The sequence below is a fragment of the Rhinoderma darwinii genome, chromosome 6 (genome assembly GCF_050947455.1).
Source record: "Rhinoderma darwinii isolate aRhiDar2 chromosome 6, aRhiDar2.hap1, whole genome shotgun sequence".
NCBI lineage: Eukaryota > Metazoa > Chordata > Amphibia > Anura > Rhinodermatidae > Rhinoderma > Rhinoderma darwinii.
Genome location: NC_134692.1, coordinates 23,697,048 through 23,711,347, shown reverse-complemented (window position 1 = coordinate 23,711,347; position 14,300 = coordinate 23,697,048). Strand labels below are relative to the sequence as shown.

Sequence of the window (14,300 nt, the reverse complement as noted above, 5' to 3'; positions counted from 1 at the left end):
GAAGGCAAATATGTCTGCGAAAAAAAGGATCGGACATGTTGGATTTAAACAAGCCCAATCCTTTGTTCTCATGGGACCCTTCCACCCATTGTAAACACATACATGCTTGGCCGAGCGTTTATGTATAAAGGAGGATCAAGAAGAATAGCTGTTAGCCAAATTAGTTTGGTCGACAGCTAAGGTGTATGGCTACCTTTAGATTGTACATTTTGTATTGTGTTTTGTTTTTTTATGAGTATTTTCCCCAAAAATTTAAAATTTAACAGGAAAAAGTATTCGAACTGACCAGTGCAGGGCAATATAATTGTATATTTAGCTGGGTCTGAAATATCTCGGTCACCACATGGGTAACAGATTCTGGGTTACAATTAATGGCCGCTATTAGACCAAAACCGCGATCACATTACTTTCCACAGACTCTAAAAGGCATATAAATCCGGTATGTAGAGTTACAGTCCTCATTCTCCCCTGAGCTCATTGGTCTCCTTTTGGACTGACATTTTACTTCACAAACTAGTAAGAACAGCGCTATGGGAATCTAGAATAGATTATGAATGGTCAAGGTGAGACCCTAGATTTCTGGACCAATTGTGGCAAACACTTGTTTTTTTAAGGGTCTCTAAAGAGTGTATGAAATATTAAATAAAATGGAAATTTGTTATTAGTAAAAACTCTCAGGTATAATTTTAATTACTATATCTTAGTATTAAATATATATATATATGGAAAAAAAATTATTATATATTTTTTATTTTATTTAATATAGCATACAAGTCCTTACCTAAAGAATAACATTCCAAAACACATACTTAAAAAGGGAAAAGATACAATTCCTAATTCCCCAGTTGAGCAAAAAAATATAAAAAATTACAGATATATATATATATATATATATATATATAAAATTGTAAATAATTAAAACCATATAATAGATAAAACTTGATTCGTTTTAGAAGTATTCATTTTTCTGAAGAACGAACAAGAGATATTAAACAGAATTTTCTAGAGTAAATATTTTCCTTTTTTTTTATTCTTGCAACATTTTTTATTTCCTTATTAACTTTGTAGCAGAGGAGGAATCATCCCAATTATTTTTACTCATCCAGGCTAGATGAACTAGACATATTTTCTGGCCATGGTTTCGCATAACGAGAATGCATTGTAGCTTATTAATGATGTGAACATAATAAAACATGTCAATAGAATAAAAAAATAAAAAAATTTCATCATTTATTGTCACTTATATTTCTACTTTATAGAAAGATACTGCATATGCCAAATTATAATTTTTAGCAATATTTTTTTCCCCAAAAGCCACACAAAGGGTTAATCATTTTTCAGCAGAATTTGGTGTTATATAAGTAAATATTAGTATAACTAATAAACTAAATTCAGTTTTTTATTATTATTTCAAAAAATATCAGTCTGCTTACAATACACTGAATACAGTCATGTATAATAACACTTGACAGCTACTATTTTCAGCTCAAAACTAAAATTCACATAACTTCAACATGTGTTTATTATTTCAAATAAAATCAATATAATAGATATAATTTTTTTCAAGCTTAATACAATTCTAAAATGTTTTACTAATTATTGTCTGAGCGATTACAATGAATGGGTATACCAAATGAATAGTAAACTTTCTGTATCATTTTTTTTTTAATTATTTTACTTTCATACAATTCCATTTGCAAACATCCTTTATAAATAGGAATAAAAAAATAAAATTAAAAAATTAAAAAGTAAAGACTTTTATATGAAATGGCAAATAATTTTGCTTGGCTGTAATTTGTTTTTCCATGTCAGTGTCGGCTGGTGGCTTTCTATTAATTGAGCTCTCAGTCCAGCAGTTGGCTATAGGACTATAGTGCTCACTTGTCTAGCATAGCTGTGATGGTTAAAAGCCTCTCTGGTTTGTCACAGAGTTTAATATGCACCCAACATAATTATGCAGGATTCACTGTGCTATCAAACTGCAATTCAAATTAGTTCAGGATTAAAGGCACAGAACAGTACTGCTTCCTTAATTGCATTGTACTGTGCTGATCACATTCAAATACCCATTACTCATTCCCTCTGTGGAGCAATAAGTCAGGGGGATTAATATTCAGGCAGGTGACAGGGCCAAGCCATTAAAAGGCAGTTATGCAGAAAGCATGGCTGGTTTTATTCACGTTAATGAAATCAGTGAAATGAAACTGTAATAGATTTATCAAAGCTCAGATGGATTTGCCGTAAATCAGTTTGATTCAGGCAATCAAACTGGACAATAGAGATAGTTTTCAACTACAGCAATGGATGTCAGAATGTAACATGTGAGAAATACTGATATTCTTCATATATGAATCAGGTATATCCGCAGCGCACAGACATGATTCCCAAAGCACGGCATATTCCTTTCTATTTTTTTTTTCTCGACTGTCTTTGCGAACTATGTGTCTGCTGCTGATAATACAACCAAAAAGCCACCCAGCTCCTTCATATTGCCTCAACGCCGTTTTCTGAAGGACCAATTGGAGCGGGAAGCTGTTCCGTTTCTTAACCAGTGTGTATGAAGGAATATTAAAAATCATACCTACAATTTTTAGTAGGTTTACTTGCTATTTCGAATAATCCAATTTACACAATTTGCATACATTAGAGTACAAAATAATTCAAAAATATAAAATTATTTACATAAAAAAAATATTATTTTTGGTTATTATTAGTTGGACCATTGTTAACAATGCTTTAAGAAAATGTACGAAATCTAACAAAATAACTTAATTGTTAAAATTATTTAAGTAAAGGCTGATTGATGAACTTTTATACTTTCCATTAGAGGGCAGTGCAGGAAAAGAAACATAAAACTTTTTACCCTAGAATGTAAAAAAAAAAAAAAATTTACCAAAGCAAACTTTTTCTTATTGAAATGATAAACAACTAACAAATATTAAATAAAATCACACTTTAAGAAAAATATATATTTGAAGCCATGTCTGTACTGAGATTCTTAATTAAGGTGCAGTAAGTCAAATTAAACAGGTCAGGCACAGAATTTTTTTTTTTTTTTACATTATTTAAAATGGCAAGCACCAAAATAAGTTAAAAAAAATAAATGTATGTTAAGTAGTTAATATTAAAGAGATTTAAAAAAAATGGAAAATGCATTGGACTCAAGCCCAATATATTCCAATCAATAGATAAGCCCACCACATTTTACTCTTGTTAAGGAGTTAATGGTGAAATCCAGACTCTTTAAACCTAATAGCCTCATGGGTGTTTTATAGAGAGGGTGTTTATAATGAGATTCCATAAGCTGGTGAAATCAAGAGACAATCTGTATAAAAAAAAAATACATCATGTAGGCAAACCTCGGATTTAATTGGAATATTTTTAAATAAAGAAATCAAATTGTTTCACATGTATGCATTTTATAGTCTAATGTAAGAAACTAGTTATTGTCCCTGTTGTAAATTTACTGCTAATCAATTATGTACACATATAGATCGTTTATAATATTTACAATAACGACATTTAAAAAATAACCCAAAATCTTAGAATTGTTAACTTCTGCAAAGAAAAAAATTTCCGATAAGCAATTAAGAAAAAAAATAATAACAACCATAATTCATATATTTATATACAATTTATAAGAAATAGTTTGAATTCATGTAGCAGAAACGGTCTCCGAGAACACCAAATTAAAGGAAAAGAAATAATTTATGAAAACATGGTGTACTATCATTTTCTCATTTTTCTGCAATAAGGATTGCAAATGATTCATGGGGAAAATGAAATATATTTCCCTGTCACTTCAATAAATTGTAGATTTACAGCTTCTCGACTTGAACAGAAAAAAACTCAGTATGCATGAGAATGAGCTGAAAATGAGTTAATTGTATAATGTAAATGTGCAAATGTGACTATGCCTTATAGATGTGTAGAATTCCTAGATGTATATTTCGCTCTTGGAGGATGTTTAATTATAACTCTTGTTACTGTACATCACTTTAAATCGCATAAGCGAATGTTTAATAGTTTCTATCAAATTATATTTACCCCACTTGTACAGATTAATATATTTTCATAGCCCAGAATTTTGTCCGGCAGGCAATTTTGTTTTCAACAGTCGATGTTTTAAGAGCCTTTGGAATGAAATGCAAATAATTCACAAGCCCAAAACGCCATTTTCAAAAGTTCATAGCTTAGTAAACAGAATAATCCTGCCATTCCCTGCTGTGCCCACTAGGGGCACTGTTACATTAAAATCAATTATGTTCCATTTTACTCTAGTAAAGGACTAGGAGGATGACATATGCCAGTCAAATGTAAAAAGGATTGCAAGAGTTCATAAACTGTTCAATGTTTATTGATTCATGCTAATTCACTTTAAAAAGGCACATTTAAAAGTATGCACGTACAGAAGTAAAATGTGTTACAGGTATTTTTTCATATCAAAGTTAATAAATTATGACAATACATTTGTTCAATTTGATTGAAATTGAAAAAACAATATATATTTTTAGCGGTCATATTACGAACATGGGCATGGACACTCGAAATGACGCCCACGCGGATCCTTCCAGATCCCAGTGTACTGACCAACAATACCTCTCCGTGGAAGCAGCTACTTTGCAGACTAAGCAAAAAACTGAATTAACGACTAAGGTAGGAAAACGCTGATAAATTCTTGCCACTTATGCCACTGGCTAAATATTTCTTTTGTCATCTTGCGTCTCCCCGATTTCATTGGCTCCTTCTCCTGGAGGCCTTAGGCCTCATGCACACGGCCGTCGTCGTGTGCATGGCCCATGATTACGGCAACTCACGGACCGTGCATATAATGATTTAAAGGAACCCGGACCGCATATGCGGCCCGTATAATGACTTGTCCTATTTTTTTGCGGTCCAGGCTCCCGGCCAATGCACGGACCGTGTAAACCATGGTCCTGTGCATGGGCCATAGAAATGAATGGGTCCGCAATTCATCTGCATTTTTGCGGATGAATTGTGGACGCAAAAACCTGGTTTGTGTATATGAGGCCTTAGTCTTCTCTTAAAGCCTCTCTATTTGCCACACAAAGCCTCCCTCTCAGCGCTCATATACTACTCTACAATTTTCTCTTGTTCCTGCATGTATTCCACCTTATCTTGCTTGTTTATTTCTGTTTTGATCAATTTCTTAATTTACCTTAATTGAGGTTGGAGCTCTATTTTTTTCTGATACAGAGCCCTAGAATTTCCTGCATACACATCGAGGTAAATGATAAGATTCTGACTACCTGCAGCCGCCACTAGGGGGAGCTTAAAGGATACATTTACACACTGAACTCAATAATAAAACAGTATGCAGTAAGCTCCTAAGCGCCACCTAGTGATGGCTGCAGGCAAACAGAATTTTATGCCCATGCAGCAGGTGTTTTCGAACTCTATAATAAGTAAAATCAAGCTATAACCAATATAAAAATATATTATGAAATAAATCAGCCCTGAATTTGGGACTTAAAGGAACAGTGTCATCACAAATTTTTTTTTAATATGTTAAAGATGTTAGTGCTTTATTAAAAACGTTTATATTTGTGTGTTTGTGTTTTACTTTTTCTTATTTTTACACTTTTTCTTCCCTATGGGGGCTGCCATTTTTTGTTCCATTTCTGTATGTGTCGATTAACGACACATACAGACATGGAATACGGCAGCCACAGTCCCATAGGGACTGTGAACGGGTCCCGTCCCATCCACTTCTGTGTACGCCATCTGTGTGGGAACTGCGCATGCGCCGCTCCCACACAGTCCAATTTGAAATTGGCGCCGTCCGGCGCCATTTTCCTGTGGACCGGAAGTCGCGGCCGGACAGTAAGATTACTACTTCCGGTCGCGGCTTCCGGACTTGTGCACTTGGACCAGCGGCATCAGACAGAGCGGACGGGCCGGAGGGAGCCGCAGCGGCAGGAGCAGGTAAGAGATTTCAATGTATGTTCGTGTTTGTGTGTGTTTACTACTGTATGTAAACCTACTACACTGTGTGTTAGCTCAAAAAATGGCGACACACAGTGTAGGAGGTTAGACCGTTCAAACCCCTCGTTTATCCCGGCACTAGCCAGGATAAAGGAGGGGGGATGCTGAGAGCGCACTAGAGCGAGGGCTTTTTACCCAATTTTGCAATGCTGCAATTTTGGGAATAGCTCCATCTATTGACCAGCAATGGGAAATATTATAAATTAGAATCTAATTTATAATATTTCCTGACTCGTGAAAAAAATAAAAAAAATTTGAACAATGTTTAATCACCTACACACTAAATGTTTAATTAAAAAAAACAAAACATGTTTTTCTGGCAACACATTCCCTTTAAAAACAACATTGTGTAATAAGGTGGAGATACACTTTCAGTAATGGTTCAGTCTGCAAAATGGTTGTCTCCATTAAGTTTTGACAACTGGTGCACTTGCAGTATAAATACAGAGTGCATAGAAATGTAAAATATAAATGCCCACCACAAAACCACAAAAAAGGCCACGAAAGAAAATAATGAAATAGAATATAAAATACCAGATGAAAAAAGATGCATTGCACAACACACCATCATGGAGTTTACAATAACTTCATATCAGTTGGCATCGGTGTATTTTACGTCTGCTAAAAGCCTATCAAAAAGTATTTTATCTGAGTGCGATAAGAAATTGGGAGTGCTTCCGTAATATTTTTCAAAAGTCAGTGCACAAAGACTGCAACCGTATGTAAAAAGTGCAAAAATTAGCTCTGTATATCTAGGATTTAGAATCTCTTGCACTCGTACTGTAGCTATTGTAACTCAGCAGCAAATAAAACGAATATTCCCATTCACGTCTGTCTTATAATTACTCTAGATATATATTATAACTGCAGCAGCGCAATTTTTTTTACAAATCACAGCCGAGGACTATTACAACATTAACTACTGCATTCGGCAAGTTTAATAGAAGCAAAGCTTTCACATCAACGGAGAAGCATACATGACATTTGGCACACAGTAGTGAGAACACCCGGTTCATAGACTAAACAAAAAGGACTAAAAGTTACAGAAAAATGTTTCAATAACTTCAACACACTGCACATATAAGTCTGCATTATTATACATTATATATGTTCTTCTATGTTTCGGTGACATGGGCAAAACTTGTATGAGACTTGAAAAAAAATTCATTTTTTTCCCCCCTAAACACAGCAGCACCACCCTTGTCCATAGGCAATGTCTGCTATTGTAACTCAGCCTCATTAATTTGTATGTGGCCGAGCTGCAATACATAACGCAGCCTACGAGCAAGAGAGGCGCAGTTTCATTTTAATGGGGCAGAGCTGCAATGCATGACAAGAGTGGTGCTGTTAATGGAAATAGATCTAAGATCCTTTTTTTCTATGCTCCTAAAACTTTTATAATCTATATTATATAAATTGACTGTACTTATTAATACTAAATACTTACATGTTCAGGAAAACCAGTGGTGTGGCTTCTGACTTTAAATTTCAATATTAAAGTGTAATTCCGCCCAAATCTGAAAAATCACTGTAATCCCACATGGTCAATGTAAGTAGATTGTCATTGAATACAATATGGCGACCCTACTATTTCCCATATTCAGATAATGTAAAACCAAAACTGGTGTGAATTAGCATTTGTAGATTATTCTAAATTAAGCTTTGAACATGTTAAGGGCCCATTCCCATGTGTCCGGCCCTCACATTCTTTTTACCTCTGGCTTTCAGAAAAAAAGTAATAGGGAAAATGCTCACAAAATAAATCCAATAGTTTCCTATGGGGTCAATCTTGTGCCCGGCAGCATCAATCTTCATGAGGGAAGTCTATTCGAGCCCGACAGAGAAACGTTGCATGTCACTTTTTTATTTCATACTTTTCAAGTTCTCCTTAGAGGAAGTGCAAGTATGATCTTGAAATTCTACATAACTGTGGTAGAAGTTACAGATGTGTCCACCTTTACCATTGCTTGAATTTGATTCAGGACTCCAATTTCTCATTAAACCAATTCAATACAATATTGCAACATGCTAGCAAAACACTTGACAGGCTGCAATTCACATCACAACCACTAGTTGGCCACATAGTCACATACAGCATAGACATCTCGTGACAGACTATCGTGGAATCATGTTTTTCAAAGCTGATCATCTCGTGCAACACATCTGAGGATATTTTGAGATAAGAGGAAAGGTAAAGAAGGACACATCTGTATTTGATTTTAAATGTCTTCAGTGTTGAGTGATCAGTGACCACAGCAAAGCTATAATGCTCAGTGTAGTCTATTAGCGTCACAAATCTACCTCCAGTGCTACAACGCTCAGTATAGTCTGTGGAGTCATAAATATACTTCATGTAATGTGCCCATACACATCTACTAGGATCTCATGGCAATCTAATGTACATAGGCGGGCATCTCGACTGTCCCCTATCCCTAATGAAAATAACATGCATGCTCAGGCAAACTGTGCTTTCATATTTATGGGGAGATCTTATGTGTATGGCCGACCTAAGACGGTCAAGGCATTTTTCTTGGTTCGTAATATTATTTCAATTATGCTCTAGGAAATAGATTAATTTGATATATTTAAAAAAAAATAAAATAATTCTCTACAAAAGGGGAAAAAAAAATAATCTATAATTTATACATATAATGCAGACCCTCTGGTAGAGGCCACGGATAACGTAATGCACCATAGTCACTAGTACTTATCTAACAGAGCTTTCATTGTGCGTTTATAAATTATTTGTGCATATTTTATTTTATTTTTTAAAGATTCTTAAATTGAAAATATTAAATTTATACAATTCTCACACAAGATTTAAGATATATGGTACTGTATATCACTTAAAAAAGGCTTTTTGTGGTAGATCTTTGAAATAGCTTTTTTAGGGGTGTAACTATAGTGGGTGAAGAGGTTGCGGTCGCACCTAGGCCCTGAGTGAAGCACAGTTAGTTGGGCGGCCCGATTACAGATTTTTCATTGGGGCCTAGGAGCTTCAAATGACACCTATGAATACATACATCGTGAAATCAGCCATTATATTTGCTATAAAGACAGTCAATAGACTGTAGTAGTTCATCTGGAGATGGCAACATACATGGGGAATGAGGTACGTATATATGGGTATGGCATTCGCGAGAATAAATCTGGCTTCAAAATGGCTGCCTCCGGTTATTAGTAGGGGACATGCAGTATAGAGCACAGGTTATGAGGCGACTTTGGATGCAGGCTGATGCACGACAATTTTGCTCATAGGAATGAACCAGTTAGCAAAGGTTGCATGGAAGTCATGTGATGCAAACAATGAGCTTTGCATTGAGCGCCGCTTGCGCCGGTATCTCAAGGCTAATGACTGCAAACTACCCAAAACAAATTAGGATACACGTATAAAAAATAATGCAGATTGAACCTGTTGGTTTTGCCTGGATAAATGTGAGCTGACATCTCATTGGACAACAACCCTACTTGTAAAAATTCTCCTCCATAAGATTTACTAATTTTTATCAAATTCATTCACAGCGCAGCAAAAGATCTGGGGCTTTGCATTATTTTGGAACCTTGCAGCAATCCCCTGGGCATGTAGTTTATAAAATTTCATTTTTGCATAAATGAATTCTCAGTACAAAGATATTTTCTATTACAGTACAAAAACATTCACTTAAGAATTTGAGCTACAGTAATCAGTATTACAGACCATGCTCAAAGCTTGGCATCTCAATGAATGGTTTGACAGCATTCATGTCATCTTTGTGCCCTACAAAGATGTGGAGCCACACACTTATCAAGATACTTACAGGGGTTCATGATGTATGGAATCCACCAAAAATATTGGAGTTTAAGCCGTTCAAAAAATAAAAAAAACATCATGCATACTTAGAAAAATATAAATATCAAGTTCACACTGGGCGCCAAATTGCAGCAAAAACAGCCAGAGAAGCCTTGGAATGTCATCAACATAGAGAAGCAGCAACGTGCGTCCGCTTTCTTAAGACTCACACGCCACCCCCGCTGCGGTCCACCGGAATGGCCTCTCTTTGATCCATGTTCTCCTCTGCACTTTTCATCAGCATTGCCAGCCGGCTGCCCGATACAAATCCTTTTTGGATGGCGCTCATGAGCTTTAAAAAAAAAAAAGAAAAAAAGTTAGGCCTAAAAGTGTTCAGGAACGAATACCGTGATCTTTAAATTGGCTTGAACCAATTGTTGCTCAATGTAGGAAAATAGAATTCATTCAGATCCTCCCTCAAGGGACCTCTTAGTTTAAAATCTCTTTTAATAGGGACATCTATCAGACTGGAGGAAGCAGAAACGGTGTGTTTAGATCGTGAGGAATTAAACAGATGTACCCATATGCAATATAGAAGATCTGTGACCGCAGTGTTGCATAGTAGGATTGGCAAACAGAACCTTTTATATCACACAGGAGTTGGACAGACATCGTAAAAGGTCACTTTTATACCACTGTTAGGCCTCATGCACATGACCGTAGCCATGTCCACGGCTGTGATTTTCAGGGTCGGCCGGCCGCGGAGTGTCACCTGCAAGCCGCCCGCAAATCGCGGGCCGTGCACATGGCCACGTGCATTATTTTCTATGAGCTTGGACCGCAGAACACGGCCGTAATAAGACATGTCCGTTCTTTTTGCGGTCCAGGCTCCTGGGCCATGCACGGATTGTGGAAACCACGGTGGTGTGCATGGGCCCATTGAAATTAATGGGGCCGCAATTCACCCGTGGATTTTCGGGGGAATTGCGGCCACAAAAGCACAATCGTGTGCATGGGGCCTTAGTATTCCGGTCTAACAAAACATGTTCAGTAGCTGCCAAACGTCCGATATATTAGGCCTCAGCCCATATGGCAGTACACAAAGTCCCTGTGGGGTTTTCTGACGGTATGTTGCCCCCTACTCTCCTTTAGAAGCAATGCACCGTAATACATCATGCAATAGAACATGCCACAACAGACCCCCCAAAGGACTACATTTTAAATTGGTACAGTATGGCCCATAGATTTGTAAGGATGCCCTATTACATAAAGATCAGTAATAAGGATGTGTCCATTTACCCAACATCTTAACTCCAAAAACAGCAACAAGACTAAGGTGGAATTCCGCAAAAGTCTCAATGTGGCGGTGCTTAGAAAAAAGGGGCCTTCCGCGGTCCGACAAATTTACTATAATTTATTTGGCAACCCTTCGATATGAGCAAAAACCTTTTCATTAGTCAAAACAAGTGACAGGGAATGGTTTCAGTCCCTTGTCAATAGACAATCTCACTGTGACGACTTGACATGGAACAAGTGTTAAATCTGCTATTAAAAGCCCATACTTTAATTTATGTCCTAATGACATGTGACACAGGGACTTAAAGGGGTTGTCCGGGAGTTAAAAAAAAAAAGGCTAACAGCTAAATTAAAAAAATAACCATTACCTATTAAATCTGCTGACGCTCCAGCGCAACTGTAGTCCCAGGTGGTCCTTGTTTACTTTGCGGTCAGCGATATGCTGTACATTCATGTGACTGCTACAGCCAATCACTGGACCAGCGAGGGATAGAATAGCTGAGTAATAGTTTAATAAGTGGTGGTACGTTTCAGGACTCCAGTTGGCTACAGTACGGGAGATTTATTAAGACTGGCGTTTCATACGCATGTCTAATAAAAACAAATTTATTGAAGTAAGATGCCACACATTTATCAAGAGGCATTCTCCTCTAAATAAATGTGTTGCATCTTTCGGCTGGCTGTGCACCATCCATTTCCCCCTTCCCATCGGACATAAAATAAAAAATAAGCATACCCACCCCTCCGCTTCCCCTCAGCATGTCGCGACTCATACCACGTCCTTATGTGGAGCAGCACCAGGGCCTTATATGCGTAGATTTCCGCTATACAAAATGTATAATAAATGTGCCGGGCCGATGCTGCCCTGCCCACTTTGGGAAGCTATGCCCTTTTTATTTACAAAAATGGTGAGGTCGGTGTAAAAAGCCCAAAAATCACAATTTTCAATGCAAATTGTGACTTTTGGGTCCTAAAGTGCCTTAAAGTTCAGCCTCAGGGGCAAAAGTTGTTAAATTCCCCCCAGTGTGTTGAAGTACAGCCGCAGGGGCGTAGTGGTAGCAGTTGTACCTTGGTCTGACGCCCCTGTACCTCATGGGAAGACACCAGCGTTATACACCGCACATGGTAGGTGGGGGCACGGTTACAGATTTTGCATTGGAGCCAAGGAGCTTCAAGTTACGCCTCTGCTCTGCCCGCTATATTCGCTCTTTGACTGCACATCCGCTACTTTAATAAATGATGAGAACAGATTCCTCAACCCATGTCAACCGCATAAACAATGTTTTTGGTTACTCTAGAATTCGACTCTGAACAAGAACAGGGTTAATATTTACAACATAGAAGATAAGTGGTTTTTCTCCATCACAGTTATTAAGATGACACATTTTATCTGCTGGGGAGAAAAAGTTGACTATTCCTTAAACTAATGTTGCGTGTTTTGCTGGCGGAATGAGATGTTTCTCTGCTCGGAAACTCAATGGAGGCTCGGCCTCGCAAGGCTGTAAATGATGCATGAAACTAGTTATCAATTTCAGTTGAGGAGATTAGTAAAGTCTTAAACGATGTTGACTTGCAAGCGTTCACCTGTGTGTTTGTAATCTGAATTCTCCAGCTCAATACCGATTCCCCACGGCCTCAACTAAAATCATGAAAATGAATTATTGTCTACTTTATCTTCCTCGCAATTACAATCTCCACTTTGGGCTCAAGATGACAGCCAAGTTTTCCCGGAAGATATAAAAGCAATTCTATATACAACCAATCCTCTGTATGGTCTTCCTGTCAAATAGGGAATAAAAATGTTTCCAGTATAATTTCAAAGGAACAATTCATTGTTGTCAATGGTTAATAGAATATGCATTTAATCTGATTGAAACGGTGATAAATGTATTAAGGAATAATTATTCTTTTTTTTGTGATGCTGGACACTGCTGCTAAAAAATTTCTGCATTTAGATTCAACAATGCTCTTATCTGCAGCTCATCTCGAGAGAGACAATTACCATTTCCTTTGCCTTGATCTTGTTTGTTTAACTTGACATCAGGAAGAAAGGGCTGACATTGACCAAAATCCCTAGCATTAATTTATCTCATGTTCCGCATTCATCATCGCCTTGGCTCAGGAAAAAGCTGGCAGGCAGCTGAAATACCTGTCCGAGTAAGAAAGACTTTACAAAAATAAACTCGAAAATAAACTCTACAATCCAGCCAGATCAAATCTGTGTGTTCAAAAATTTGCTGCTCTCCAGGAAACCAGAAACGATTAAATAAAATAAAAAAAAATAGCTCAAAAACAAAATAGAAATAGGAAAAAAAAACAACTAAAAATAAAACTATAATTTTAGACACATCTCTCACCAGCGATATTTTAGGCACCGAATGTATAAATTAGCACAGGAAGCCTTCAATAACCAAAAATGCAGAGCCACTGCCAACTCAAACTAAGTGCCAGGGAGTGAGGTAAAACCGCTAATCCAGCATTTCACAATGTCTTGTCCCCAGCTGGGTAAGAAGATTTTTTTTGACAATAGAATTTTAGTGTAGATTGTTTGATGTTAAAGTTGTTTTCCCAATGTAGTAAGTGATGACATATCACTACAATATGGAATCACTTAATAATCATTGAGGGTCCGACTTCAGTGACACCCCCACAATCCTAAAAATCAAGGTTAATAATCCTGAGAATAAAGTAACCCTCTGCGGCTTCTTCATAATTTTTCCCTGCACAGCGGAAATCCCATCCACTCGCTGTGGAAGTTACTACAACACAGCCCCCTCCCATTCACTTGAATCTGATCTTGTGATCGCAGAGGTCAGACCTCCCCCGATCATGATTTTATGGGCATATCCTAGTGATATGTCATAACTTCATTGGATGGGAATACCCATTTAATTGTGGCAGATTATTACATAGTTACCTGCAAACAAAAACACCTTCAGATCCATGTAAAAAAAATAAAGAAATGTAATACAGAAGGAGAGCGGAAAACTAGAGAAAAAATTTAGGAAAATGTGTGTATGTCCCATATCAGCAGTTCAAGCAAAATTCTGAATTCTACTTCTAACAATGTTTCACAGGTTAAATCTACATAAAAAAAGTTGAGTGATTTTTATTTTGTACTAATTTTTTGTTATATCATATCTTTTTGTCCAACCATTTACATAGCTAGTTCTTTAATACAGAATAAACAGGAACTCATAGGTGCCGGCCTATCAGATATTCTGGATTT

General features: G+C 36.9%; 1 protein-coding gene across 1 annotated transcript in view; it reads right to left on the bottom strand.

Moving 5' to 3' along the window:
* Positions 1-4,335: 4,335 nt before the first annotated feature.
* Positions 4,336-14,300, bottom strand: part of GPD2 (glycerol-3-phosphate dehydrogenase 2) — a 119,262-nt gene continuing 109,297 nt past the window's right edge. The window contains exon 17 of the mRNA XM_075829303.1: positions 4,336-10,127. Within this exon, the coding sequence (XP_075685418.1) occupies positions 10,002-10,127 (126 nt within the window). The 3' untranslated portion in view covers positions 4,336-10,001. The remainder of the gene's footprint in view (positions 10,128-14,300) is intronic.